This window comes from Seriola dumerili, unplaced genomic scaffold (genome assembly GCF_002260705.1).
Source record: "Seriola dumerili isolate Sdu_G_001 unplaced genomic scaffold, Sdu_1.0 BDQW01001892.1, whole genome shotgun sequence".
NCBI classification, from domain to species: Eukaryota; Metazoa; Chordata; class Actinopteri; order Carangiformes; family Carangidae; genus Seriola; species Seriola dumerili.
Window position 1 is genome coordinate 522,424 of NW_019176147.1, and position 27,330 is coordinate 549,753.

At 41.2% G+C, this 27,330-nt stretch overlaps 3 protein-coding genes across 3 annotated transcripts in view; 1 reads left to right on the forward strand and 2 right to left on the reverse strand.

Moving 5' to 3' along the window:
• The window catches only part of LOC111239126 (kinesin-associated protein 3-like), a 10,261-nt gene extending 9,175 nt beyond the window's left edge, over positions 1 to 1,086 (reverse strand). Inside the window, exon 1 of the mRNA XM_022768923.1 lies at positions 955 to 1,086. Coding sequence (XP_022624644.1) covers positions 955 to 983 — 29 coding nt within the window. The 5' untranslated portion in view covers positions 984 to 1,086. The remainder of the gene's footprint in view (positions 1 to 954) is intronic.
• Positions 1,087 to 2,016: 930 nt separating this feature from the next.
• On the reverse strand, positions 2,017 to 6,023 carry LOC111239127 (phosducin-like). The gene is made up of 6 exons (XM_022768925.1): positions 5,838 to 6,023; positions 4,486 to 4,540; positions 4,173 to 4,309; positions 3,746 to 3,965; positions 3,424 to 3,536; positions 2,017 to 2,485 (listed from the first exon to the last, which is right to left on the reverse strand). The coding sequence occupies exons 2-6, from the start codon at positions 4,526 to 4,528 to the stop codon at positions 2,297 to 2,299; spliced, it is 702 nt and encodes a 233-aa protein (XP_022624646.1). The 5' UTR covers positions 4,529 to 4,540; positions 5,838 to 6,023; the 3' UTR covers positions 2,017 to 2,296.
• Positions 6,024 to 8,907: 2,884 nt separating this feature from the next.
• Positions 8,908 to 25,562, forward strand: LOC111239141 (potassium voltage-gated channel subfamily H member 6-like). Its single transcript, XM_022768942.1, has 21 exons — positions 8,908 to 8,983; positions 11,866 to 12,096; positions 14,927 to 15,091; positions 15,481 to 15,619; positions 16,538 to 16,647; positions 17,419 to 17,498; positions 17,781 to 17,873; positions 18,263 to 18,435; positions 19,333 to 19,471; positions 19,607 to 19,744; positions 19,893 to 20,047; positions 20,168 to 20,409; positions 21,281 to 21,480; positions 21,790 to 21,877; positions 22,142 to 22,306; positions 22,453 to 22,574; positions 23,186 to 23,257; positions 23,476 to 23,575; positions 23,877 to 23,988; positions 24,089 to 24,535; positions 25,199 to 25,562. Exons 1-21 carry the CDS (start codon positions 8,908 to 8,910, stop codon positions 25,560 to 25,562), a joined length of 3,411 nt encoding a protein of 1,136 aa, XP_022624663.1.
• The last annotated feature ends 1,768 nt before the right edge of the window (positions 25,563 to 27,330 follow it).

Here is a 27,330-nt window from a genome sequence, read left to right on the forward strand (position 1 = left end):
ATATACACACACATATATATATAAAAAAATATATAAATAGACAAGTAAAACACTTAACTGTCGTTAGCATTGATCCATCCACCAAAACAATAACAGTATGTAGAAAGACACGCCCAGACAGTGACATACAAATGACTGTGCTGGCTAACGGGCTAACGTATTTCCATTAAGGTTCAGATAATTATAAAGACTCATTTAGCTCAACTCACAGTGTAAACTACCACAGAGTAAGCTAATTAAACGTATGATGGCTAATTAGCTAGGCAGTTTATCGGATATCCTTTCCCCGGTAGCTTGCTAGCTAGGTTAGCTGTACCACAGCCTCCTGCAAAACCCCCTTTAACAATCTGTCAGTTAAATGCCGTTGTGTCTACCGGTTAAAATATAGCTGGGTTGAATATTTAAACGTTTATTTATGTATTTATATGGTCTTGTGATTAATTCGGCACGGTGCAGATATTGACAAAGCGATACAGGTTGATTCCTCGCCTTAATTCACAAAGACAAGCTCTTCATGTCACAGTCGGCAGCGCACAGAGACGAGTAGCGGTACCAAGCGCCCCGGTTGTAAAGTGTGACATTTTTTCCCCATTTATGTGCATTATCTGTGGATTATATATATGCCGAATTGATTGGTGGATCACAGTGTTTCCACAAAAGCTTTCAAATCATCTTACGCCTTTGTACGTTTTTACTGGTGAGCAAGAAAACATGAAATTGACAGAAGTTTGACCGGTAATCTGTGTGAGCTTCTCTGCATGCAACAGAACCGCACCGGGGCTTGACAATACACGACTTAAATTCAGTAACAACCACTCCTTAGTTATGGTCTTATCCAAATGCTTGTAATAGTAACTGCTTAATCTATGTTGACGTTAGCTAGCTAATGCTACTTTCCCTGAACTAAATTGACATTACAGTCACATTTATTTATTTATTTTTTTAACGTCTCACCGTTTGAGGTAGCGCGCGTCATCCTGCATCTTCCTCAAATTTAATGTTTCGGATTTTTAAAATTAACTTAATGGCTTGATCACATTTAATGAATCTCCCAAAATCACGACCATAAAAATCCGTGTGAATCGCTTGCACCACTGTCAAATCAAGAGTGGACTACAAACATGGAGTAGTTCCTTCCGTGCTGCTTCTTCTTCTTCTTCTTGTTCGTCTTGTTCTTCTTCTTCTGGTTATTGGTGCTATTACCACCTTCTGCTCCGGAGTTTGGATCTGGCAGTAGACTTTTCATCTTAAAACAACCTGCTCCTGCGTCTAATTTTAGGTTCAGTGCATCTTTGTGTGTGTGCGTATATGTAAGTTTATTTATTTCTGTTGGCTATGCATGTATATGAACGATATTTATTTATTTTATTTATTTTCTTCCGGTGAAATAAGAGGAATCAGCAGGTGTGGGAGGGGTTAAGCCTAGGAGAGCTGATGTCTGTATGTGTGAGTGTAATTGTGCTGTTGTGTTTTATGTGTTGTATTTTGTGGTAAGGAACCCCCTCGAAAACAACATGGTTCATCTCAATCCTAATAATAAACGTAATAAATAAATGCATTTAAATCTAGAATCATCTAAATCTAGAATCTTGGCCTTGCGGTTGTATTCCTCCGCCACTCAGACTGCTCTCAGGTTACATCCCTGTTTATCCAGAGTCATAAAATATTAACCACTTGTGTGAAATTTTGTCATAAGTGCTGTGTGAAGTCTTGAGTTAATGGCTGTAAAGTGTTTTGTGAGGTCACACTGACCTTGACCTTTGACCTTTGACCACTAAAGTCTAATCAGTTCATCTTTGAGACCAGGTCAACGTTTTTACCAAATTTTAAGAAATTCCCTCGAGGCGTTACAAGGCCAAAACCATATTTTTTGAACATGCAAGTTCCCTTATGTCTGGAGAATAGGATTTGTTATTTTACATTTTACCTTTATCAAAAAAAAACTTCATTTCCTGTAATTTGGATGATATTTCGATGAATAGTTCATCACGAACAGACAGACACAGACAGAGAGCACTTTGGTAAAGTCGTCTTTAATTGGAAGTCTATTTCAAATCACCATGTGATTTACACCTAACTGCTTCTAGATACAACCCATGTTCAGTGTGTGCCGCTGGATGTTTACCATTGTGTCTGTACGCAATATGCTTTCTTTACTTTGTGTGTGTCCTGACTGAAATAATGTTTCACTGTCTCCCCCCACTTCCTGTCTTCAGGTGTCCTTTGCTCTGCCCTCTCCTCTTTTCTCTTTCTCTGCTTGTACACCCCCCCCCACTACTCTTCCTCCCTTCTCCCTCTATTCCACGTCCCCTCCCTCATCCTCGTCATCAGCACATGCTGCGAAGTCCTTCTCAGGTAAGAGACCGTATTCGTTGAGAAACGCCTCCACATCGGTTGCGAAGAAGTCTTCGGTGAAGTGTTTGGTGACAGACAGGAAGTTACCCAGGAGCTCACCCGCCTTGTACACCAGCAGGGCAGGAAGAACCTGAAAGCATATTAACAGGAATCCTGATTTACTTGTAGTTTGATCATCAACATCTTGTCAGCTGTATATAGTATTTTTTTAATTTATCTTATTTGTTCTAGATTCTGTTTCTATCTTAAAAACGTAGCTCAATCAACATAATGCTCCATAGAACGTCCAAATGAGTGACAATATAGCACAAAGATTTAGCATGATTAAAATGCATTTAGATATTCAGTTATTGCACGATGCAGTGTAGAAGAGGTGTTTCTGTTATTTAGCCTGCCCTCAGTGATTTAAATCAGTTGGATAAAATAATAGAAACACCCGTCCGTCTATACAATTAGACAGCAGCACAAACTGCAGCCTCCAAAATCACCATGAATTTCAATGAATGCGTCTTTAAAGCAGTTTCAATAAAAACTGAACATTACAACCTTGGTGGAGGTCAGACTTGTTGCAGGACTGTAAAACAACTGAATCCCACTGTGATTTTCTGTGACGCCACAGAAAATCAGCGGTCTGATCTTCATTGTTCTTCAGTAACCGCTGAAAGTCATGCAGCAAACGGGCTTTTAGTTTTGTTCCTTTGGTTCCACAGTGTCCGGTCGCTGCCATGGAGTAATGCAAACTTTTTTGCTTGTGCTCTTTTTGCTTCTGGGTTTGAAAAGGTGGGAAAACACTGTGGAAACCAATCGCTCTTGCATTGGTTCAAAGGTCAATTAATCTCTCTTAACCTCACAGCTCTTCATTCGTTCACTGCCATCAACTGCATGAAATTACACTGACAGAGTGGTGTCTGAATGGCGAATGAACCACTCAGGTCTTTACAGGCCACATTCAAACGTGTTGATTTCTAAACATGCAGCTCTGTTTCTATCACCCACACACCAACAATTTGGGGTTCAGTATCTTGCCGCCCACTACAGCTCGATGATTCGATCAATACGTTTACTCACCTCGGAGGAGAAGCGCTCAGCTGCACCTGTTGCCACGGCATCAATACGACAGAACTTAACGCTGGAGTACTCTGAGGCCAGACAGTCCAGACAAGAGTTCAGCTGTTCACAGCCTGACAAAGGACAGATAACACATGCATACATGGTTAATGGACGGCACTTATATAGTGCTCCATACACTCATACACTGATGGAACAGCCATCAGGGACAATCTGGGGTTAGGGGTCTTTCCCAAAGACACTCTGACATGTAAACTGGAGTGTATACTGTAGTTAGTAAATGAGTTTAAGACATAAATACACAGGATAAAAAAACGCTGACCTTTGACACCGTGCTGGTAGATGTGGACCACCACCAGGGTCAACCGGTGCTCCTTCTCTATGACTTCCAGGAAGGCTTCTCCGCTGTCCAGCTCATGAACAGCTTCAAACCGAGGACCGAAGCTCAGGCGCTCGTGCATCTCCTGCATACACTGTTTCCTGTAGCGTTTCAGGCAGCGCTCATCCTCTTCCTGGATCAGCTCGTACTCCTGAACGCTCATCTAGAGGCCAGGAAATACGTTAGCTTGCTTTTTATTGCTAAGACGCAGCAGAGGCTAATGTTGCTGTGTGCGCGGTATGTTTTTGTCTCTTCTTGTAAAACTCTTTTTGTTTTGGAGGCACATATCTGAGCAGCTATGGTTGTGTCTATTGTAATCATGTCATTAACTATAAAATATTTAAATGATGCGTGTTAATGTGACGACCACCTTTCTGTTGAGTCTCTCCTTGTCATCGTCCCGAGGACTGGACATCTGTCTCAGCAGCTGTCTCTTGTTTTGAGGGGCGGTCTGATCCACGCTGTCCAACTTGAACCTTCTCCAGTCATTAATCACACCTTTGGGACCTGCGCGCACACAAAAACATCACCTCATGACGACACAGGCGTGTTTACAGGGGAAACAAAGGTGAAGTTAGAGACATCCATCGGTTTTGAGTCAAAATGGCTGATGATCTGTTGTAAAGACTCTAGTCATTTTAGCGATAAACGTGTCCTTCATCTTTGTGACTTGTGTCTCTGACCTGTGTGGTTGGCAGGTAAGTCCTCTTCTTCCTGGACAGACATCCTGCTAGCAGCCTGCAACACACCGAACACACACACACTAAAGAACGTGACCGGGCACAAACACGCAGCAGCTGAATCACTAAACATCTAAATGCAAAACTAAATACACTCAGGAGTGCACCTGGGTTCAGTTTAAGTGTTGATGAAAGGCCAAAACAAAGAGGAAAAGATCATTTGTGGCTCAGTCATCTGAGCGCTGACAGTCATATTGAACACTATAACACTAACACCACTATCTGCAACATTTTGTGTGTGCACATATGGATGGCTGCCTGCAGCTGGACACACACTTGTCATGGCCGTTTACTGTGAACCAGGCTGAAGTTTACTTATCAGATTATGAGGAGATTACCAACAGTCTGGCGTGTCCACACGCCGAGGACATCTTAGTATATTCTGTATGAGCAAGTGTGTGATGTGTCATTCTGTTTACGGCTTTGTGAGACAAACAGGTTTCATTCTGTTGTTGTGATCCTGAAATTACAACATTTACCTCTGATGACACACTGAGTTTTTAGAGAGAAAGGGAGAGAATGTTACTTTATAATTTCACTTTCCACTGATTAAATAGATCATACTACGTTCTTTAATGGAGTTCTGTTTTGTTAAATCATCAGATTTGGTTCCTTCTCCCACATGACCTCTCTTCTTCTTCTGTCAGAGTTTACAAAATGTAGCGTGAAGGCTTCAGTTAAATTATAAACAAAGCTGACATTACTCTGAGGTGCAGACACACCGGTGAGGAGACCACTCCTCCCCGGCTGCACTCACAGAGGCCACATTGAAAGCTGTTGTGCTGATGCAGCTGAGCTGTCCTAATCAACACTACGTCAGCCGCAGGAAGCTAATTCCTCCATGTCATCAAAGTGATTTACGTGTTGCATTGATGGATTTAATTCATTCAGCTGCTCAGTTCAGAAAGTGGACTCCAGCGCAACAGCTTTAAATGTGGCGGAACATGAGTGGAAAGTATAAGAATAAAGTATTTAAAGTATAAGTACATACACTGACTAATGTACGCATATTAACAAATGATTTGACTAAAGCAATGACCATTTAAAAATGTTACAATTACACATTTCTGGGAAATCAAGACAGCAACGTTGTACAGCAACAGTATTATAACAGAAAATATTTAGAAAAATACTTTCAAGCGAATTTGTTGCAAAGCGACCGCGGCCTTACAGAAGCACAGTGGAGAGACTATGGACGCAGCTCCAGAACTCATGTCTGAATGGAGAAAAAAACAACTGCAACAAACACGCAGGTGATACAAGACAAGCTGCACAGAAACCTGAATGGTACCTACCGAAAACTGCCACGAATCGTCACCTCTACGTCTTGAATGAAAACTGCTGTCTGTTTTCTTTGAGGCCGGTCGGTTCCTTGCAGCTTATTTGTTTTGTTCGATCTTTGTTTGTTGCGTCTTTGTTGTCTTCTGTCAGTCTGGACCTTCACTGGGCAGTGTGTCCACAAATCACAGGAGAGAGGGGAACACAAGATTAGAAAAGGGAGGGGAGACGGATGAGGTGAGTAAGCTTTATCTTCACTGTCATCCTCATCATCACTGTCACTGTAATATGATGTGTAATATGATTAGTTATAATACCAAGCTCAGTGCCTTGGATTGATGACAGCAAGGTAGACACAAGTAAGACAACACATTTCTTAGCTTCAGCTAAGTCTGCAGCCTTGTATGTATCTCCAGCAACAAGTCTTAACCAGACTTTATTGATCCCTGCAGTGAAATTAACAAACTACCATCATAAAAAGTCATTGAAGGTCCCATATTTTACACTTTACTGGTGCTTTAATTCAAAGCCTTGATCCATAAGAAGATATATTTGTGGTTTTAAGAACCAAAAACCATCTTGATGTAGTTTTACATCTCCTCTCTCAGGTTTTTGTCTGGTGGTCTAGTAACAACAGCCAATCAGAAGAGAGGAGGCTCTGAGCCTCTCTTCTGATTGGCTGACTGTTTTCTGAGTGATCCAATAAAAATATAAAAGATTTCAGGTTAAAAACTCTCAGAGAAACCAAATCCTGCAAGGTTTGGATGGTGGGTCCAGGTGGGCGGGGCTTGGTGACTGCTTTGTTGTGACATCACAAAGTTCCAGAAGTCCTGACGGCTGGTTTTAAGGCTCAGTGTCTGAATACAGGCTGTGTGCATTTCTCTGTGGACTGAGGCTTTGATACTTTCACAGTATTAATATAGAACCTAAACCTGATCTATAATCACACTACACATGGACACAGACCTTGTACAATATGGGACCTTTAAAGTTAGCTCCACCCTTACCAGCTACACTTTGATGCATCAGTATTTATATAACATTATTTTGAAATAGGCCATAATGAGCAGGCCTACTTTTATTTTTGTCACTTCAAGTATATTGTGATTCTAATACTTATGCAATATTAATATAGATAGGTACATTAGCTTTGTGGAAAGCTAGACAGTTGACAATTTAAATGTCTATCATTTTGAAACTGGAACAAGGTTCATATAGTGGTTGTGTGGGAAGGTAATCTGAAAACAATGAATGGATATGGCAGAACAATGCCTCAAGATTATGTAAAAGCTGTAAAGGAACAGTTTAACATTTAGGGAAATGCATTTATTAGATTTATTAAACCAGCTATTTAAGAACTTTGAGAATTTAGAGCATACAGGCTGTTATTACAATATTCATCCAGCAGGTGTCACTGTGACTAAGGTAAGAAGGAGCTGCTCTACATTTGATTAGGAATACAACAGCTTGGTACAAATGATTACAGAACAGCATGAACACCACTCTTCTACTGTTTACACAAAAACATACTATTAATACAATACAACTACAATACTGATACTTTTTTTGTTTATCCTGTTGTAAAAACTTAATGTCACTTTGCTCTCTCTCTATCTCAAGTCATGAGAAAATCAAGTTATGTCAAGACAAGGTTATCTCTAAATGACAAACAGATCGTTCAGTCTCAGTAAATTATCCTCTGAAATGATTACAGCCATTTATAATCTGTGAACCTACAGAAACAACGTCCGGAGGAGCTGTCAGACTTCAAACACATGAACACAGAGCTACCAACCTCATACATTTCCTCTTTTCTCTTACAAACAACTCAACTTCTTACTATAAGTTTCTGTCACATATACTGTATTACAACCATACTGTATGTGTATAGATGTTTCTCATGTTCTCTGTGTTGTGAAATACATGTGTTGGAGTTCAGACCAGGGGCGAAGCCAGACATTGTAAACATTCGGGGCTTAATCCCAATTTAAGTGAATATTCAGGGGACATTTATTTCCCCCGTTCACAGCAGCTTCATGCTGTTCACTGTATCAAGACATTTGTACATCATTTGGGAAAAACAGGAAAGGTGCCCAGGAAAAAAAAAGAAATCCTCCTAAACCTGCATCATATTCTGAATCTAATTGTTCTGTCTCCATCGTTCTGAAACCACAACACAACAGATGCTGACAACGACTCATTCTCACTACTGTCACATAAAAAGAGGCAGAGATTGTCTGATGTGACTGTTTTGACTTTACATGACACGGGTGGGGAATGAATTTGACATAAACAGCATCACTAACCTTGACACCTGTTGTTGTGACACTGTGCTGGAGCAGAGTTCACAGATTTAATCTTTAAAGGACAAATCTATATTTAAATCCAGACCATAATAATATATGCTGCTCTAACTGAGCAGACATGGATCCACAACAAGGCCAAGTGAATATCTTCACGACTCTGAACTGAATATAAGGCTGAAAGAAGAATATTACAGAATATAATAATCATGGATGGAGCATTTAAAGGAGAATCCAGCCCTTTTTAAGAATTCACTTTTGTTGCAACTGTAAATGTGTTGTTTTTTTCCTCCACTGTCTTTAATTAAATGTTCAACTGGTTTGCAATTAATCCTTTGTTTTAATGGAGGCATATTTAATAGCTAGTGAGTTATGAATGTTTTCCTGAGTACATTGTTTAGAGCACTATATCATATTGAAAGAATGCATTGTGAGATGTAATAACAGTAGTGGTGTTACCAGAAGCAGATGCAGTCACAGCTGTAATGGCTGCCTGTAATAGTTAGACAGATAGTAGTTGTTATTGTACAGACTATGGGCGGGTCTGTGACAGGATGGAGAGAGCATGAGAGAAGGAGAGAGAGACACAGAGGAGGAGAGGATGTGATGAAGAACAGACAAACCAAACTCCGTCAGCTCCTCTCTTTTTTTTTCTTTTTTTTTTTTACAACTTTTATATCCGACTAAATAAAAAAGTGCGTGAAAGCAGCGTGTTGGACAAATCGGAACCTGCTCTGGTTTGAGCCAATCAGTGCCACAGGAAGCTTTACAACCGGTCCGAGCCATGCCGGTGAGACGGGGCCATGTGGCGCCGCAGAACACCTTCCTGGACACAATTATCCGCAAGTTCGACGGACAAAGTAAGTAACCTACAGGGAAAAATATTACATTTTATCATCATTTTTCTTATCATAAATTTATGATCATCATATTAAAATGCCAATAAGGAAAGGCAAGTTTATTTAAATAGTAGACGCAAGTTAATTCAAAGTCATAACATTGAAATAAGACATTAAGAGGACATTAAAATAGCATTTAAGAGACAATAAAAACAAGCGAGCAAATAGTTAAATACTTAAAGATTAAAAATAAGTTACTTTATAGACAAAGTAATAGGATTTAAAAATCTATCCTTCAGAACACAGGAAGTCAGTGCAGTGATTTAAAGATTGGTGTAATGTGCTCCACTTTCTTGGTGTTAGTGAGGACTCTGCATGAGCTGCATTTATCTGGTTAATTTCATACTGAGACCTGTGAAAACACCATGACCATATTATAGCCTGCAGCCTGTTGTTGCATCGTTTTTAATACAGAAATTCTTTTATTCACATCATGTTTTTCAGGTGGTAGTATGATTTAATAATTGTCTTTATGTGGCTGATGAATTTAGGTCAGAGTCCATAAGATTTGTGGCTTGATTTGTAAGTTTTAGTGACATGGATTCAAGGTGAGCACTGACTTTTATTCTTTCTTCTATGGGGCCAAAAACCACTATTTCAGTTTTCTCTTTGTTCAGTTGTAGAAAATGCTGGCACGTCCACTCATTGATTTGTTCAATGCACTTATTCTGCAAGTGTAAAGTCAGGTGGTGACACTAATGTAGAGCCGAGTGTCATCTGCAGAATTATGGTAAGAGATGTTATGTTATGTTATGATAATCTGAGCAAGGCGGAGCACGTAAATGATGAATAGAAGAGTCAGTGCTGTGTTGTGGGTGAAATCCAGAGCACTAATGAAGGTTTACACCAATAAATAAGGACTGATATGTTTGCCTATATTAATAACCTCTTCCTGATGACAGATTTCTGTTAGCATGGCTTTTTTAGCATGGCTGTTAGCATGACTCAGAAAGAGTGACTTGATGTGCATTGTTTTGGGTGTTATTATGCCTCATAGATATAAATCTCTAGACCTTTTCCCATGGTCTAGTGTTAAAAAAGTGAACAACAATTGCAATAAATTGAAATATCAAATCATGATTGATGGATCGCTAGTGAGCTGTTAATCAAGCCTTTATTTTTAAGCGAAATTTTGTGCCCAGTGGCAGACACTGCACAGGGAAAAAGCTAGACTTATAGAGAACCTAGAGAATCTAAACACAGATGGTGTCTTTATTCTATAGCCGTTATATTGTGGAATCAATATTTACCTCATAATGATAAATTAAAACAAAAAAAAGCTGTATTAGAGCCATTTTTTGTATTTACTGCAAATTATACTTTCACAAATTTGCTAATTTATTGAGTTGATGTAAATCAGTGTAAATTACTTTGGATTTATCTTTGGATCCAGTGCTTGAAGTCTTCACTAGTTGTTGGTAGTCCTCGGCCCTCTCCATTTCAGGCTCTGGGCGATTGTATTGACCCCAGTGTTTTTTTTTTTTGTAAAAAATGAGTTGGGAGATCCGACATTAAACTCAACAAACATACGTCGCGGTGTCCCGCCCACAGCTCCATGTGATTGGTTTACGTCACGAGTAATAGCCTATCACGCTGAAGGCCTCTGTGCGCACAGACGGTCACAGACTACAGCAGTTCCGATTAGCTAGCGGAGCTGTGTGTTGGAGGTAAGAAAACAGACATCAAGACGTTATAATGAACATCACTAAAGTTACAACAACACCACACTCTGATGAATAAGTCCATCTGTTGATTCAAGACACAACGAGCAAGAGAGGGAGAGGCAGAAGCTAGCGCTAACCGCTAAGCTAAAGTAACTAGTTGGCCTGAATGGCATTTAAACAACTGCTGAATTAGTGAAAGTCGCCAAAAGGAGCAGAGAGCTCTGGGTGCTGGAGCAGAACTAGTGTAAGTTTAAATGTACAGCAGGTAGTTAGACACTGTGATAAAGAAAATAACAACATTAACTGTGTTCAGACAGAGCAGCGATAAACTGTACCAGTCACAGAAACTCCAGAGACTGGGGATGAGACACTACAGTGACGTCAGAACGTCAGAACGTCAACGGTCACTAACTACCGTTACTGAAAAGACGTTTTACTACAGTAGAAGTAAAAATGTTCTCCGGTAAAAGTGCAAAGTGACTCAGTTAAAATGTCTCTGAGTAAACGTGTTACATTTTAAAAGGGGAGGGGTAAAACATGTTATATGGTGATAATAATATATGATAAAACTTTTAATTAAAGAGCATCTTTAGGCTGACAGGTTGACAAGTTAATTCCAGTCAGGCTCTTTGTAGCCTGTGCATACAACTGATAATTACTGACATACACTGAGTTTTCAATTTATTAGGAACATGTAGCTAAAACTGATGTAGTCTGATACAACAGTCCTGTAGTAAAACGGTTTTAATCAGTTTTTATTGACTAAGAATGTGTAGGAACAGGCTGAATAAGACTGCATTGTTTTGTGTTGAGTTGGAGCTAAACTGCAATGATTGATGGATAACTGGTGCTCTGGGCGGCTGTCTCTGTACATGTGTCTGTTTATATGTGTGTCTGTGTACTTATGTTTCTGTGCAGTCTAATCAGCTGATGTGAATCAGCTGTGTGTGTCCAGCTGCAGTTAACGGTCTCCATGGTGACGGTAACTCTTTAGTTACAGCTGGTTCAAGCAGGGTGTGTGTGTGTGTGTGTGTGTGTGTGTGTGTGTGTGTGTGTGTGTGTGTGTGTGTGTCAGTTTAAGCTTTGGGTTCTGTGGATATTTTGCATTTTGGTATTTTATTAAAGTGCTCTGGGAAGTTGTAACATCCCTCCTTTCTTTCCTCTCCTCTTCCTCTACAGATCGAAAGTTTATCATCGCCAACGCGCAGGTGGAGAACTGTGCCATTATTTTCTGTAATGACGCCTTCTGTGGGATGTGTGGTTATACCCGGGCTGAGGTGATGCAGAAACCCTGCACCTGTAGCTTCCTGTACGGACCTCACACCCGGAGACCAGCGGTGGCCCAGATGGCGAAAGCTCTGCTGGGAGTGGAGGAGAGAAAGGTGGAGATTTCCCTCTACACTAAAGACGGTATGAGTCTCACAAAGTCAGTCATCATTTGAATCAATTATGGCAAGATCCATTAACTTTAATATATATAATATTACTAATATACTATAATTTTTTATTTTGTTGTAATTTTGTTATTAATTATGGTTTGGCAACATTTACTTTGCATTTATATGCATAAACAGGCCATAATTACTATGTCAAATATGACCCATAAAAAACATCTAAACTAATCTAAAAAAATCTAAAAAAATGAGTCAAAATTTACCCGAAGACAATAGGAAGGTCAAAGCAAAACAAAGTGTGATAATAGTGAAGTGTCCTGAGGACTTTCTGTAACTGCTGTGTGTGAAGTGTATATCTAACACATGAAAACACAGACATACAGAGGAGGAAGACAGAAACTGGAGGAGAGCAGGGAGTTAGCAGCTGAATGTCAGGAAGGAAGAGCATGGTAGCGAGGATTGGTGTGTGTGTGTGTGTGTGTGTGTGTGTGTGTGTGTGTGTGTGTGTGTGTGTGTGTGTGTGTGTGTGTGTGTGTGTGTGTGTGTGTGTGAGTGAAAGGGCTCAATAATCTTTTGGCTCTTTCCATTAATCTCTAATCCGCCAGTTTATCATTTCTTTGGGTTGATATGGTGCTTATGCTCTAATGAAAACTATGATCCTATTTACTCATTGTCCCTAAAGACTGACACTGACCTTCACTATGACCTCCACACACACACACACACACACACACACACACACAATTACAAAATAGTTTGGCTTGTTTCCAACATGATAATCCTCACACTCTGAGCTGATATTGAGACTAAATCATGATCCGTACTGACCTTTTTGAATACTAATTGACTGATGTTGTCATTTTCCTTGGGGGGACGTTGTTATAGCTCTGTTGCAAAGTTACGCTTCCTCCTCCTTTGCTCCTGACAGACAGAAGTTCTCATTCACACAACCACTCGCTGTCAGGGAAACTCTCTCTCTCTCTTATCTCTTGATTACATATACCTCTTGTTTAAAAGACGATATTTCAACATGTAGCAGCTTCTACAGGATCTACTTTATATATTTCTTGGTAAAACCTGTTGATGGAGGGGGAAATAATTTTAATATTTTTATATATATTGCAGTATTATTGTTGTGTTTGTGTGGTGGTGGTGTGTTCATCTCCCCCTACAGCCCAGATTCATCCACTGTACTTAATGCTACAATACATGTGTTGCGTACGTTGCACATTAACCATAGTGTGTGTGTGTGTGTATGTGTGTGTGTGTGTGTGTGTGTGTCTGTCTGTTTTGCAGCAGATGGTCTTCCAGTCAAGTCAATGTGATATCATTATTGAGGTAGAAAGTAACTACATTAATCCATCTCGCTGTCAATTTAGCCCCAACACTAACACTCTGTCCTTCACACACACACACACACACACACACACACTCACACACACACACACACACCCTGATGCACTGCGTTCTGTCTCATCCATCCATGAAATCCTGTTTCAGTAGGAGACAGAGAACAGCCTGTATCCATAACCGTTTCTGTTTTGAACTGAATTGAAGAAATGACACAAAATCCTCCAGTCTTCATGTTTGTAGTATTTCCCATATAAATTTAAAAATATTATATGATGTAAACTCACATGAAGAGCAGAGCAAGTCAGTAAAATATTCAGAGCTCAGTTGAAGTTAAATAAGAAATGTTTATATCTGTTATCATCTGCACTTGCACCATAGTCTCACATTTCACTGGATCCTGAGGTTGATTAGTTTCACATAATCTCACAGGCGTTATATGGCATCATAATCAGTCTAACTTAATTATCACTGCATCAGAAGCTTCCTATACTTGATGAAATGGTGGAGGACGTTGCATAATGCAGAAATGAGTGACATGAAGGAGAGCAGGGTTTGTTTGTGTCTGTAACTGCACAGCTCACTGTGGATTATTCCTAATAGAAATACTGAGAATGTGCAATATCCAAAGAAAGTCAACTTTATCTTTCTTTTGCTATGGACTGAACACTGTGAACACCAATCCATCCATGATATAAAAAGTTTATTGTGAAGTCTACACAAATGTTTAAGACGGTCAGAATGACTTTATGATCACTTGACACAAACACTTTGTGAGGTGGACTTGATTTTTTTATGTTAAGTCAGTGATTTTTGAGTTAATTTTACTTACATTTATAAAGCTGACACAGCCTAATTGATTTTAATGCTATCCTATTAAAACAAATTATTTGATCATTTATACAGAATAAATAAATAAATAAATAGCCTAAAAAAAACAACTTATTTGTTTATTTCATATATATATATTTTTCTCTCTATTTCTCTCTCCCTCTCAACAGATATAAATATATATAAATCATCTAAATCTATAGAGATAACAAGGAGCTTAAAGCTGTCAGTCGTTCTCTGTAGTAGTGTATGACATCGTCTTATGTTATCTTATGATATGGCTTGTTATGTCATCACTTTCTTTGTCTTTATCTTGCTTCACCAAATATATTTTCATTTAAATTACTGATTTCCTCTCAGAATTCTTAGTAAAAAAAGACTCTGCTGGTACAATATTATAAATATATATTGACTAAATAACAATCATTATGGGCGGTTGACATATAGAGTTTTTAAGATGTTAAATATCAGTGAAGACGCTCAGATGATTTAACGAGCAGCACAGTCATCTTCTGTCCGGTGTCGCCATCTAGAGGAGAGATTCAGAACGACATGAATCTACTGACTCTTCTCTTCCTGTCCCAAACAGGCGGGTCACAGGTCATCAGAAGTGAAGTGAATTCTCCCTCCATTCTCCACTCCTCTGCGTCTCTCTGTCGCTGCAGGAGTGTGTTTCAACTGTGAGATAGACGTGGTTCCAGTGAAGAATGAGGACGGCCTGGTCATCATGTTTATCCTCAACTTTGAGCTTCCCACTGACCCCAGACCAGCCGACAGCTCTCCAGACAGAGAGCTCAGCAGAGTGCTGCGTATCCCCTGGATCAACATGGGTACGTTTAATTAACGCCGTCATCAGTGAGCTCATAAATACTACAGAGGGAAAACAGGATTTTACTACTTTTTGCAGATTCATTAAAAAGGAAAAAACTGAAATATCACATTGACACAAGTATTCAGACACTTTGCCATGACACCTGACGTTTAGCCTCCACTTTCTCTTGATCATCTCTGAGATGCTTCTACACCTTGAGTCCACCTGCGGTAAGCTCAGCTGATTGGACACACACCTGGTGTCACAGCTGACGGTCTGATGAGACCAACATCAAACTCTGGCCTCAATTCTAAGTGTCATGTCTGGAGGAAACCCTGACAGGAATGTTTGTTAATTAGGTGAAAGAGTTACTGAACCGTCGCTGTCTTCCTCTTGTGCTCCGCCCAGCTTGGCCACAGCGTCTGCGCCTCCTCCTCCGCTCCCTCTGCCCCAGTTCAGGTCTGTCGTCACAGGACACAGAGCTGGGTTCTCCTCGTGCCGACCTCCTTCCCTTCGGACGGGAGTCCGTGGCCCTGGACAAACTGCTGTCCCTCCCTGAGAGACAACATCTGGAGGAGGCGGGAGCTAGACTGCTGCTCTGGGACAGAGAGGAGGAGGAGGAGGAGGAGGAGCTAATGAGAGGAAGAGAGAGGGAAGACTTGTCGGTGCCCAGGCGAAGGAGTGAGGAAGACAGAAAGAGAAGAGAAGGAGGTGATGCTGATGGGTTTCTGGTGGATACAAGAACAGGAGGAGGAGGAAGAGGAGGAGGAGGAGGAGGGAGAAGAGGTGGGGGGTTTCACACAGGTCTGCCCACAGCTCCCACCTCCGCACCCCCCACAGTGGCCCTGCCCCCCGCCTCCTCACATGCTCCACCAAGGTTTAAATCTTTTCATTTTCTCCTTGTAATAAACATGTAATTGTGATTGTATATGAACATGAAATGAGCAGCTTAGTTTTCGTCAAAGTAAAACGTATTTTTATAAATTTGTTTTACAATTTTCACTCACTGTTTGTTTATACAACAAACTCTAAATGATCAAATTATTTAGGTTTTAAATATTTTATTCACTTTTTGAGAAAGAAAAAAAATCCTTTGTTTAATCATTTACAGCCAAACTGTAGTTTTAAGATTTATATTTGAAGACAAGGATGTGCCATACTAAATAACATTAAAAATAATAATAAATAACAATAGTTATAATAATAGTGGAGGTCTTGGAAAATAAAATACACCAATAATTAGATGATAAGATCCTGATAACTTGTGATTTAATGCTGCCATCCATTTTTACTGCTTCCTCCCTTATTGTATTGTTGCTTAGTTTTTTCTTTTGTGTATAGATGTGGTTTAGGTGATGAGGTGATGATGTTTGAGGTCCACTTAACAAATGTACGTTGTATGTAGGAGAGAGGAGAGAAGGAGAGGTGAAGACGACTCTCCTCTTCACATCCACCCTCCCTCCAGCAGCTTTGATGGCAGCTGTGTGAGTTTGAAACACTCCTCCTCGGTGGATGATATCAAGAGCGGGCAGAGTTACTGGGACAAGAGGCTGCAGTTGAGACACAGCTGCACTGGTGAGGATGTAATCCAGTTTAATTCTTCTCCTGTCCGCCGCATGTTTTGTTTATAACCCCTGAAAGTCTGAAAGTGCCCCAATAAGTCCAAGTAAAGGCAACCTGCAGGAGACTGAGGCGTCCAAAGACACTGAAATTACTTCCTCACAAAGAAGTACTTTTTTATTTCAAAAGAAGAGAAATGACTAAATTCTACTTCAGGTCAAAGAGAGTTCTTTTAAAGAAGCTATTTGTAAGTTTTGCTATTGCTACATAATCAGCGTTAGCATTAGCAGCTGTTTACTTACACGTCTAGAAGAAATATTGTGAGTTCAGCATCAAACTTCTTTCCTTTACTCACCAACAGCTGTCTCCAGAGGTGGAAAACTACCCTCTTGTTTTACTTCAATTTCTATCACTTCTTTTCTTCTACTGAAGTTAGCGCGCTAACCAGCTAGCCTCGTCCCAGTCGGACTGTCGCGTCACTTTCCGATACCAAGTAACTGTAGCGTCCAGTCCTCCCTGTGGAAGTAGCGCTGCTCAGAGGACGTGTTACGACCTCTTGTCTTAAATAAACACGACGATGACTGAAGCTCTTGCTAAGACTGGTAAGTAAACAGCTGCTAATGCTAACGCTCGCTATGCTTCACTGCAGGAGCAACGGAAACCTTGCAGCTCTCTCGAAGCTGCAGACGCTCTCAGACTCAAAATATCAAAAGTCTGTTGCTGATCGCTCTCAGAATGAATTCCACTGTAACTGCAACACAGCTTCTCCCCTCTTCTCTCCTTCAGCAGGTATAGTAACCATTAGAAAGACCAGCGGGCCGGCTGGGATGTCAGACACTGATTTGCGTTGCCGATCCAACAGCCAGGTAACACACGCAGACACAAAGTGCTCGACAGTTACAACATGGTTACGTTTGTGCTCGTACAGTAAGAGTGGCCAGCTGACTGTAGATGACTCACAGTTTTCTTCATTATCTCCCTTTTCTCGTTGAATGATACTTTAAAATAAGAGGCTCTGACCTTTGACCTCTTTGTTTTGGTTGCTGCTCTGTATTGAATCATTGATCAATCATCGTGTGTGTGTGTGTGCATGTGTGTGTGTGTGTGTCCGCATGCAGCTGATCTCCCAGAGCCCACTGGACACAAAGACTGACGCCTTCATGGCGTTACCTCCTGGTGAAATCAGACCTCCTTGTAAACTGATCGACAGAACGCACCACGTCACTGAGAAGGTCACGCAGGTTAGTAGACATGACTTAATGCTCTAATGTTTCTTCTCCAAATGAAGTAAACCAGCTGTTCATCCATCCATCCATCCTGTCAGAGTTTGCTGTGACAGACATGTTTGTCTCATTTCCTGTTTTATTTTGAAGTAGCTGTCCTTGTGTGTCTCTTGTTGTTATTGTCTAGTGGACACTGAAGAGACAGTTTCGCCATCACCAGTATTAAGACGCCAAATGAGGGAATGTCTTTTTGGAAAAATGTTCCACATACTTGGAGAATCTATAACAAGGAACAACACCTTACAAACACACTGCATGTCGGCTTTTCTGTCTGTCCGGTGCTGCCACAGATCAGCCTGACGCAGCTGTAAATAATGATAATAATAATAATAATCTCTCTCCTCTAGGTTCTGTCTCTGGGTGCCGATGTGTTGCCGGAGTATAAGCTGCAGACTCCCAGGATCCAGAAGTGGACCATCCTCCACTACAGTCCGTTCAAGGCTGTGTGGGACTGGGTCATTCTCCTCTTAGTCATTTATACAGCGATTTTCACCCCGTACTCTGCCACATTTCTACTGAGGTTGGTGGAAACTCACACAACAGTGATGCTTCCCTGACCCACATGAGTTAACTGTGAAGATGTAAGGTTTCTACTGCTGACCTCTAAACTACTGCTAACTGTAAGGAAGTACTTTAACTATACTTTAAGTATAGTAGATTTTGTTTTGAGTATCTGTACTTTACCTGAGTATTATTTTTTGGGAAACATATGACTTTTACTTCCCTAGATTTCTATTATGTGCTCTTATCTTGAAGCAGCTTTTAGTCTGTGGAATTTATTTTATTTTATTTTGAAAATGTGAGGAATGTGAGGAAAAGACAATCACAGCCATCTCCCCCACTGTCAGTCACGTTCGAACCTGTCAGTGTCCTAACGGTGGCGACGTTAGATAAAGGTGAAGCAGGAGATTCTTCACCAGAGAGACTGATCTGAGGTCTGTGTTTGAGGGTTTAGAAATACACAAAGATTCCTTTTCATTTTAAATGTTTGCTGCGTCAAACGACCAAACTTCATCACTGTCTACAAAAAAAGGAAATATCTCTGTCGTTGTCGTTTGTTTCAGATTCATTTGGTTTTAAGGTCATTTATATCGTATTCTACCAGCTTTTTATTCTACAGGTTCTACAGTCAGGGCTTAAGCAGGTGGTACAGGATCTTTATTTCACATCATTGATGAATTGTTTAGAAATATATAATGCATATAAAACTAACACTATAACAATTTAAAATATTAGAGAAGCTGCCAAAGTGTGTTAATGTAGAAGATGAACTTTATATTATGTGTTATATACTGTGTGTGCCTCTATATATTCCCTGCTGTCCTTTGTCTTTAATCCTGAACCGCTGTCGTGTTTTTTTTCTTCAGTGGTTGTTTCATTTTCTCGTTGATGAATGAATTGGTGTGTTTTCCTTCAGCGACCAGCAGGAGGCAGCCATGCAGACCTGCGGTTACTCCTGCTCTCCCCTCAACGTGGTGGATCTTATAGTGGACATCATGTTCATTGTTGACATCATCATCAACTTCAGGACCACATACGTTAACTCCAACGACGAGGTGAACTGATCTGACTGTCTGATCAAATGACTGAAAATGAAAAGTGAATGAAAAGTTAAGACTTAGCTCCTACTCTCTCCCTCACTGTACATTTATGAAAACACGATGATGCCGTTTGTGCTTCGTCTCCTTCAGGTGGTGAGCCAGTCTTCACGGATCGCAGTCCACTACTTCAAAGGCTGGTTCCTCATCGACATGGTGGCGGCCATTCCCTTCGACCTCCTCATCTACCGCTCAGGAGAGGAGGTGGTTAGGGGAGGAGGAGAGGGAGAGGTAGGGAGGAGGGAGGGAAAGAAGAAGAAGATGAGGGAGGGGTAGGAACTGGGATGGTAGAGAGGAAAGACGAGGAAAACAAGGAGTAAGAGAGAAAAGAGGAGAGAGAACTTATATCGCTGCTCTCTCTCTCTCCTCCTGCTAACAGACCACCACGCTGATTGGTTTACTGAAGACAGCTCGGTTACTGCGATTGGTTCGTGTAGCCAGGAAGTTGGACCGTTACTCGGAGTATGGCGCTGCCGTCCTCTTCCTCCTCATGTGCTCCTTCGCCCTCATCGCCCACTGGCTGGCCTGCATCTGGTGCATTACTTTAACCTGTAGCACATGTAACTTACACCCAAACTTTATTAAGAACACGTGCTGCTGTTTTAAGCTTCTTCTTTTTTTTTCAAGCACAGGATGTTTGTCCTCTTACCCCAGGTACGCCATAGGTAATGTGGACCGGTCAGCCTCGGCGGGGATCGGCTGGTTGGACACTCTGGGCGATCAGCTGGGGAAGCCGTACAACGACTCCATCACGGAGTCTGGTCCCTCCATCAGAGATAAATATGTCACAGCTCTGTACTTCACCTTCAGCAGTCTGACCAGCGTCGGCTTCGGAAATGTCTCGCCGAACACCAACTCTGAGAAGATCTTCTCCATCTGTGTCATGCTCATCGGCGGTACGTCCTAAACACACACGTCAGGAAAGCTGAACTGAAAGAACAGATTCTGAAGGCAGTGCTGATTATTTTTGACTCGAAGCTTTCAGTAGTTCAGTCAGAGACACTCACGTCAAGGAAATGACCTTTTATAACAAACAACACAAATGTAGCTCATCAGGAGGAGGCTGAGGAGGTGAAGGGAACTACAGCTGCAGGCCAATATACAATATATATGTATTTATATATATATATATATGTATTATACCAACTAGTAGTAAGAAAGATGTCTTTACAGACTATTATTAATGAACACAATATCTACTGTGATACAAACAAACAGAGGATGGAGAGTTTCTCAGAACAAGTTTGCTAGCACGGTGGATTTATTTGGTTGGAAGCTAATGTTAGCTTTTTCCTGTTAGCTTAGCTACAAACCTTCTTTCCCTCCTCTGTGACTGTAGTTTTGTAAAAACAATCCAAACAACCACCTTTCACTAGTTTCTCCTCCACTGTGTTTTGAAGGCAACGTGTGTGTTTTCATTTTTGTTTGATGTTTTATATTTAAAGCTTGTCTCGCTTCAGCTGTGTTAAAAGAGTTTCCACAAACATGCCATATAAGACGCTCTCTGCCTTTGTGCCGTTGCCTTGGGAATTAAATTGGGGGCAGAGCTCCTGAATGAGCAAGGAATTGAAGGGTGTATTTGTTTTGCTGTTGAATTCAAATATCAAATAATAATATTTCTCCAGCATCATTTATCATTTACTCTACCATCATTTGTTGGTTTCTTGTTCTCTGGTTTCTAATGAACCACTAGATGATCAACTGTTAACTTCCTTGATTGAATCGAAGGCGAACGACATAAAGTCTCTGTTTGCGTCTCTTCTCCAGCTTTGATGTACGCCAGTATTTTCGGTAACGTGTCGGCCATCATCCAGCGGCTTTACTCTGGTACAGCGCGCTACCACGCCCAGATGATGAAAGTCCGAGAGTTCATCCGCTTCCACCAGATCCCCAACCCTCTGAAGCAGCGGCTGGAGGAATACTTCCAACACGCGTGGTCATACACGAATGGGATAGACATGAACGCTGTGAGTATGTGTTATCTAACAATGTCTCTGTCAGCCATATTGGAAGTTCTCAGCTCTCTGGCTCAGCCGTCTCAACAGAATTAAAAAGAAATGGTTATAATTGCTCTGTTGTTTTTATCTGATTTCTGATTATTTTCACCATGAATATAATGATTAATGTTCAGACAATATGTTCAGGTAATATTCTGCTCAGGGCTGATGATTTGGGGTGAATTGGTCGACAAGGATCCATAAAACATCAGTAACAAAGATGCAGCCAATCCAACTGTGTCGTCTCTCTGTGTCCTCCTTTCCTACGAACTCCTCCAGGTTTTAAAAGGTTTCCCAGAGTGTCTCCAGGCAGATATCTGTCTCCACCTCAACAGGTCGCTGCTGCAGAACTGTAAGGCTTTCAAAGGTAAAGCTGTTGCATGTTTTATACACATGAAAAGTGTTTACTAGTGTCTCTGGATCTGCATTATAACGAGATGTTTAAATTGTGACACTTTTTAATTACGTGTGATTTAAATAAGTTTAAATACAAGGATTAATAATATGTAATAATCCACATTTTGAATACAGGCAGTATGAACTAAAATGTATGATAGTAGAGACTTGAAGTAAAGTACTGAATACAAGGTTCTTGTAGCATCTGACCAGCACATTGTGTTCTGGTGTCTAGGATCCACTAAGGGCTGTCTGAGAGCCCTAGCCATGAAGTTTAAGACCACCCACGCTCCTCCTGGCGACACCCTCGTCCATGCCGGAGACCTGATATCGGACCTGTACTTCATCTCCAGAGGATCCATAGAGATCCTCAGAGGAGACATGGTGGTAGCCATACTGGGTAGGTGCTTGTAGTGAGCCTCGGGTCGTGGCTCCGTCTCGTGGTCGATGTAAGACTTGAGCAGAGGCAGTAATGCCTCTAATCGCAATAAAAGAGCGTGTCAGGATCGCTATTTGTCGTCATGACGACGTCTTCTTCTCCTCCAGGTAAGAACGATATCTTCGGGGAACCGATCAATCTGTACGTGCTGCCAGGAAAATCCAGGGCTGATGTCAGAGCTCTGACCTACTGTGACCTGCACAAGATAAACAGAGAGGATATGCTGGAGGTAACATACACACTCACTGAGCTCTTTATTAGGAACACCATACTGACACATGCTTGAAGCAGATACAGTAGAAGATGGTGAACTGATGAACCAGCAACAACACTATAGATAGACTGTGACGTCCAGACATGATTGGTTAGTGTAAAGAAGAAAACATTCTCCACACCAGCAGCAGCCGCCTGGACTGTGCAGCCTCAGGTTTCTGTTCCTTGCTGACAGGAAGTGGAACCTGACGTGGTCTTCTGCTGGTTTCGGTCGGACGTGTTGTTCACTCTCGAGCTTCTGTGCTCAGGAGTGGTTATCTGAGTGACCGTAGCCTTTCTGTCGGCACTCACCAGTCTGTCCATTCTCCTCTGACCAACAAGGTGTTTCCATCCTGCTGTTCACCTCCTGAGTAAAGACTCAAACCAGCGTCTGACACCAACCATCACGTCACAGTCAAAGTCACTGGTTTCACATTTTTCTGCTGTGTGACGTGAACATTAACTGAAACTCCCGACCTGTATCTGCACGACTTTATACACTGAACTGCTGCCACATGATTGGCTGATGATTGGATAATTGAATGAATATATATATATATATATATATTCTTTTCTTTGTGTTTTCAGGTTCTGGACATGTATCCTGAATTCTATGAATCTTTCTGGTCCAACTTGGAGATCACCTTCAGTCTCAGAGATGTATACTACTCATGTTCAAGCTCCTCTAGTTCTGATGGAGTATACTGCCGCCTTAAGTTTGTTTTTATATACATTAAAAAAAAGGAAATATCAAACATACTTTGTCACTCTGGACCACTATCTTAAATGGATCATTTCACAAACAAATTGTTGAATTAAATGTCACTTTATCAATAGTAAATAAATCCTCTTCTCTGTACCGTCACATGTTCTTGCAGGAGAATAATGAAGCTGAGGATCTTCTGAGTGGAGACGGCTCTGATTGTGACGGGTTGAGCCGACCTCAGACGAAACACAAACTCTCTTCCACTCACACAGGTAGCACTTCACAAACACTACAGTGTCTTTACAGAGCTGTGGAGACACAATGATGTGAGATGTGAGCAGTTTGTTCTGGTCCAAATCAGTCGATGAAGTTTGTAAACTTGGAGCGATTTCCCTTCGGTTCAGTTTCTTTTCACACGGAGAAATATCCAAGCGACCCAAAATACAATCACTACAAAACCACACGAGAATGTTATTGTTCAGATGTGTCCAAGCAAGAGAGTAAATACAGGAAGAAGGTGTTCTGTGTTCTGGACTGTCAGTGAGAGACACTATCTGTGGACTGTCTTGTCAGGTGACACCATCTCCACAAAGAGACAGAACGCTGCCCGCAGACGCAGAAGAAGACACAGTAACTGGGAGCAACGTGACCGAGGCCACAGCAAAGACGATCATAAACATACACTGTAAGACTACAAATAAAACAGACATTAACAAAATCCTATACTTTACAAAAACACAACTCTGAGCTAACTGCCTCTGTAGATATGTCCACGTGTTCTCCAGTGAGGAAGAAGAGGAGGATTCAGAGGTGACCAGCTCTGCTCAGACGTCCGTACTTCATGCTGCTGCCACAAACACCACCAGCAGAGAGAGGAGCTGGAACCCTGTAACAGGCAGGTGTAACGATGCATTCAAGGCACAGAAGATAAATGAGATGGCGCCACCTGGTGTCTGCGTCTCACAATGTACCTGTGTATGTATGTGTGTGTGTCCAGGAGCGTCCAACATCTTTACACTCTGGGGCTCAGAGAGTCGAGAGGGACACATGTACCAGGAGGTGCCCTGCCCCCACAGCCTCCCCTCACCACCTCCTCAGCCTCCATCTCTCCAGCTCCCTCACCTGCCCTCCTCCAGCCCTCCTCCTCCTCCTCCTACCACCACCATCATCTCTCGGAGGCAGGAGGTGGAGTTAGAGAACAGGCTGGAGGCACTGCAGCAACAGATCATCAGGTGGGTCACAGGGTTTTATCTCTCTCTTCATCAGCAGTGGAAATGATGTTACGTTACAATACCAGAAATATAACAGCCTCAGCTCCAGGTGCCAGGGTTGGGTGATGGTAAAAGTTTGGGTAAATATGAACACTGCAGCAAACCCACATTAAAACCTGAGCCTTACTTCAACAGGTTTTTATTTCATGAGGAGGTGAAAGCAGAGCAGCGAGGTGTGGCTGTAGATAATCTACGTCACGCTTTGTTAACAGCTGTAACCATGAAAGGTTTTTCAGTTTTCCAAACATCTGGTCTGCACCTCTGACAGGCTTCTTTTCCATAGCAATGGCACCAGTGGCTCATGGGTATTGTCGTAAGAGACGAAGCATGACTTTCAGAAACCAAGTTGAAAATCCGATGGCTGAAACAAAAAACCAGTTACGTCATCCAGGAGAGTCCTGTGTTTCTGTGTCATGACACATTTTATCACGAGGATATGATATTATATAAGATATATAATATTATTATTATAACAATATTATGTAAGAAACATTGAAATGGGAATTCAGAATGAGAATTCACACCTCTTTAGAGAATCTTTAAATCTCTTTAACACTCACTTCTCAGCACTGTAGCTCTATGAACTAATCTACATCTGTGTATTTGGGTGTGTGTGTTTTCCAGGTTGGAGTGTTGTATGTCAGCACACATCGGGACCATCATGCAGCTGCTGCAGAGGCAGATGCCAGTAATCCCGCCTTCCTACAGCACCCTGACATCAACACCTAACACACCCTCCTCCCCCGCTCTCTCACCCGCTATTGCCTCCCCATCTGGCACCACCCCCACCCCAACGACTGTTTTCCCCACAGACACAGACAAGTTACCGACCACCGACCCGCAGCAACGGCAGCCAAGTGAAAACCAAGATCAAGTCCCTCAACAACCTCCAGAATCTAATTCCCTCAGTTATAATTCCTCAGTCCTCCATCTCACTGCCTCACCCCCCCTCATCCATGCATCACCCCTTCACACGTCTTCATATTAGTCACTGTTTTCTCCCCCCGTCTTACCCTCCAAATCATCTCCACCTCTCCACCCACTCTTCAAAACTCCACCCAGGCTTCGTCCTCTGTACTTCCTCAGACAGGTGTGTCAGCGTGCCTCTCTTACATTCACCGTCCCCACCCTCCCCCCACAGCCCTCTGCCTCACAGATACTATAAACCTTACTGTGGCATGTTGAATGATCGTGAGTCTGAACTTCACAGGAGAACGGGAGAGAGAGAAAAGATATTCAGCTTAGTCTCAGACTTCCAATTTTTTTAAATTTAATTCTCAGCAAAAAAAAAAGGAATCAGAATTATGAGAAAACATCAAGAGTCAATAAAATCATGAGGTCCAAGTCAAGAATTATATTTTTTACTAATACTGACCTCTTACCTTTGCAAGGTGTGTTCAGAGATCTATCCTCCAGATGTCCTTTGACTTTCCTCCCTGTCTCACCCTCTTCTCACCTGGTCTGTTTGCTTGTCTCCTCCTCTCTCTGCTCACATATACAGTATTTAAATTCAGCCCAATTTACAATTAAGCTATTCTCATTTACATGTTTCTTTTCTATTTATCTGTATTTTTTTTTTGAATAAATTAGTTAATTCAGATTTTGGGTTTTTGGTTTTGGTTAATTTTCTCTTTTTACACAAACACACACACACACACACACACACACACACACACACACACACATACACACACATATATATATATATATTTTATGCAGATATGGATTGTAGCAGGGGTGAACTGAAACAATAATTCAGGCCAAGATTTTGACTCCATGCCAGGTCACCTGTTCATGCAAACCACCAGACCGCTAATGTTGTAGGCTAACCCTGTTTGTCAATGTAATGGGCTACTAGATTAGTTATAATTTTGGCCGCTATGTCCATCTCTGAGGAAAATTATCCAGATCACCAATTAGCTGGAATCAGACAATCCCCATACTGAGTTTTCAAGGTGTGTTACGGGTGAACTCACAAAAACTCACTAGAAAGAAACCAATCATAGCACATTCAAATGCACAAGGTTGGGCTACAGGTTCTGTAACTTAATTTCTTACAACGTTAACGTAGCGCACGTGACTTGTTGCCGATTATTTGATGAAATACAACAGCTTTAAAGAAGACTCTCGCGTGCTCTTACTTTGAAAAGCGGAAATGGCGGCGTCAGAAAGCGATCACTTGTTTACAATACAATACAATACAATTGATACAATCAATTTTCGTTCAGACCGGCAGATTTGTCTCAAAATCTGTGTAAAATGTAAATCCACAAGCGAAGAGAAAAGAAAATTGATTCAAAAATGTTTGTTTGAAAGTTGTAAATATTAGGAAGATATTCACTAATGCTTTTAATTTATTAAAATTAATTGAATGTATTCACAGACATGTTTTTATTCGTGAAATTTGTTTGCAGATCCGTTTTATATTTGCAAGATATTTTAGTGAGGTTACAAATGTATTTTTCGTATTTGTATTTGTGGAAGGTGTTTTATATTAACAGATCACACATTTACTCACTGATTGTCTGTAGACAATTACTGTGGGTTACCTAGGTTACTGTAGATTCTACATCTATACATAAGCTTCGTGCATTAAATAGTTTTTTTCCATGATTAGATGTTCCATGCTTGCACCATTGCCACTCCTACAAATATTACTGCATTTAAGAAGCACAACTGAAAACTCCCTTTAATAATTCACTTCATACACCAGGAACAATATTAGGACTTTAGTTGAAAAAAAAAAGTAAGATCAG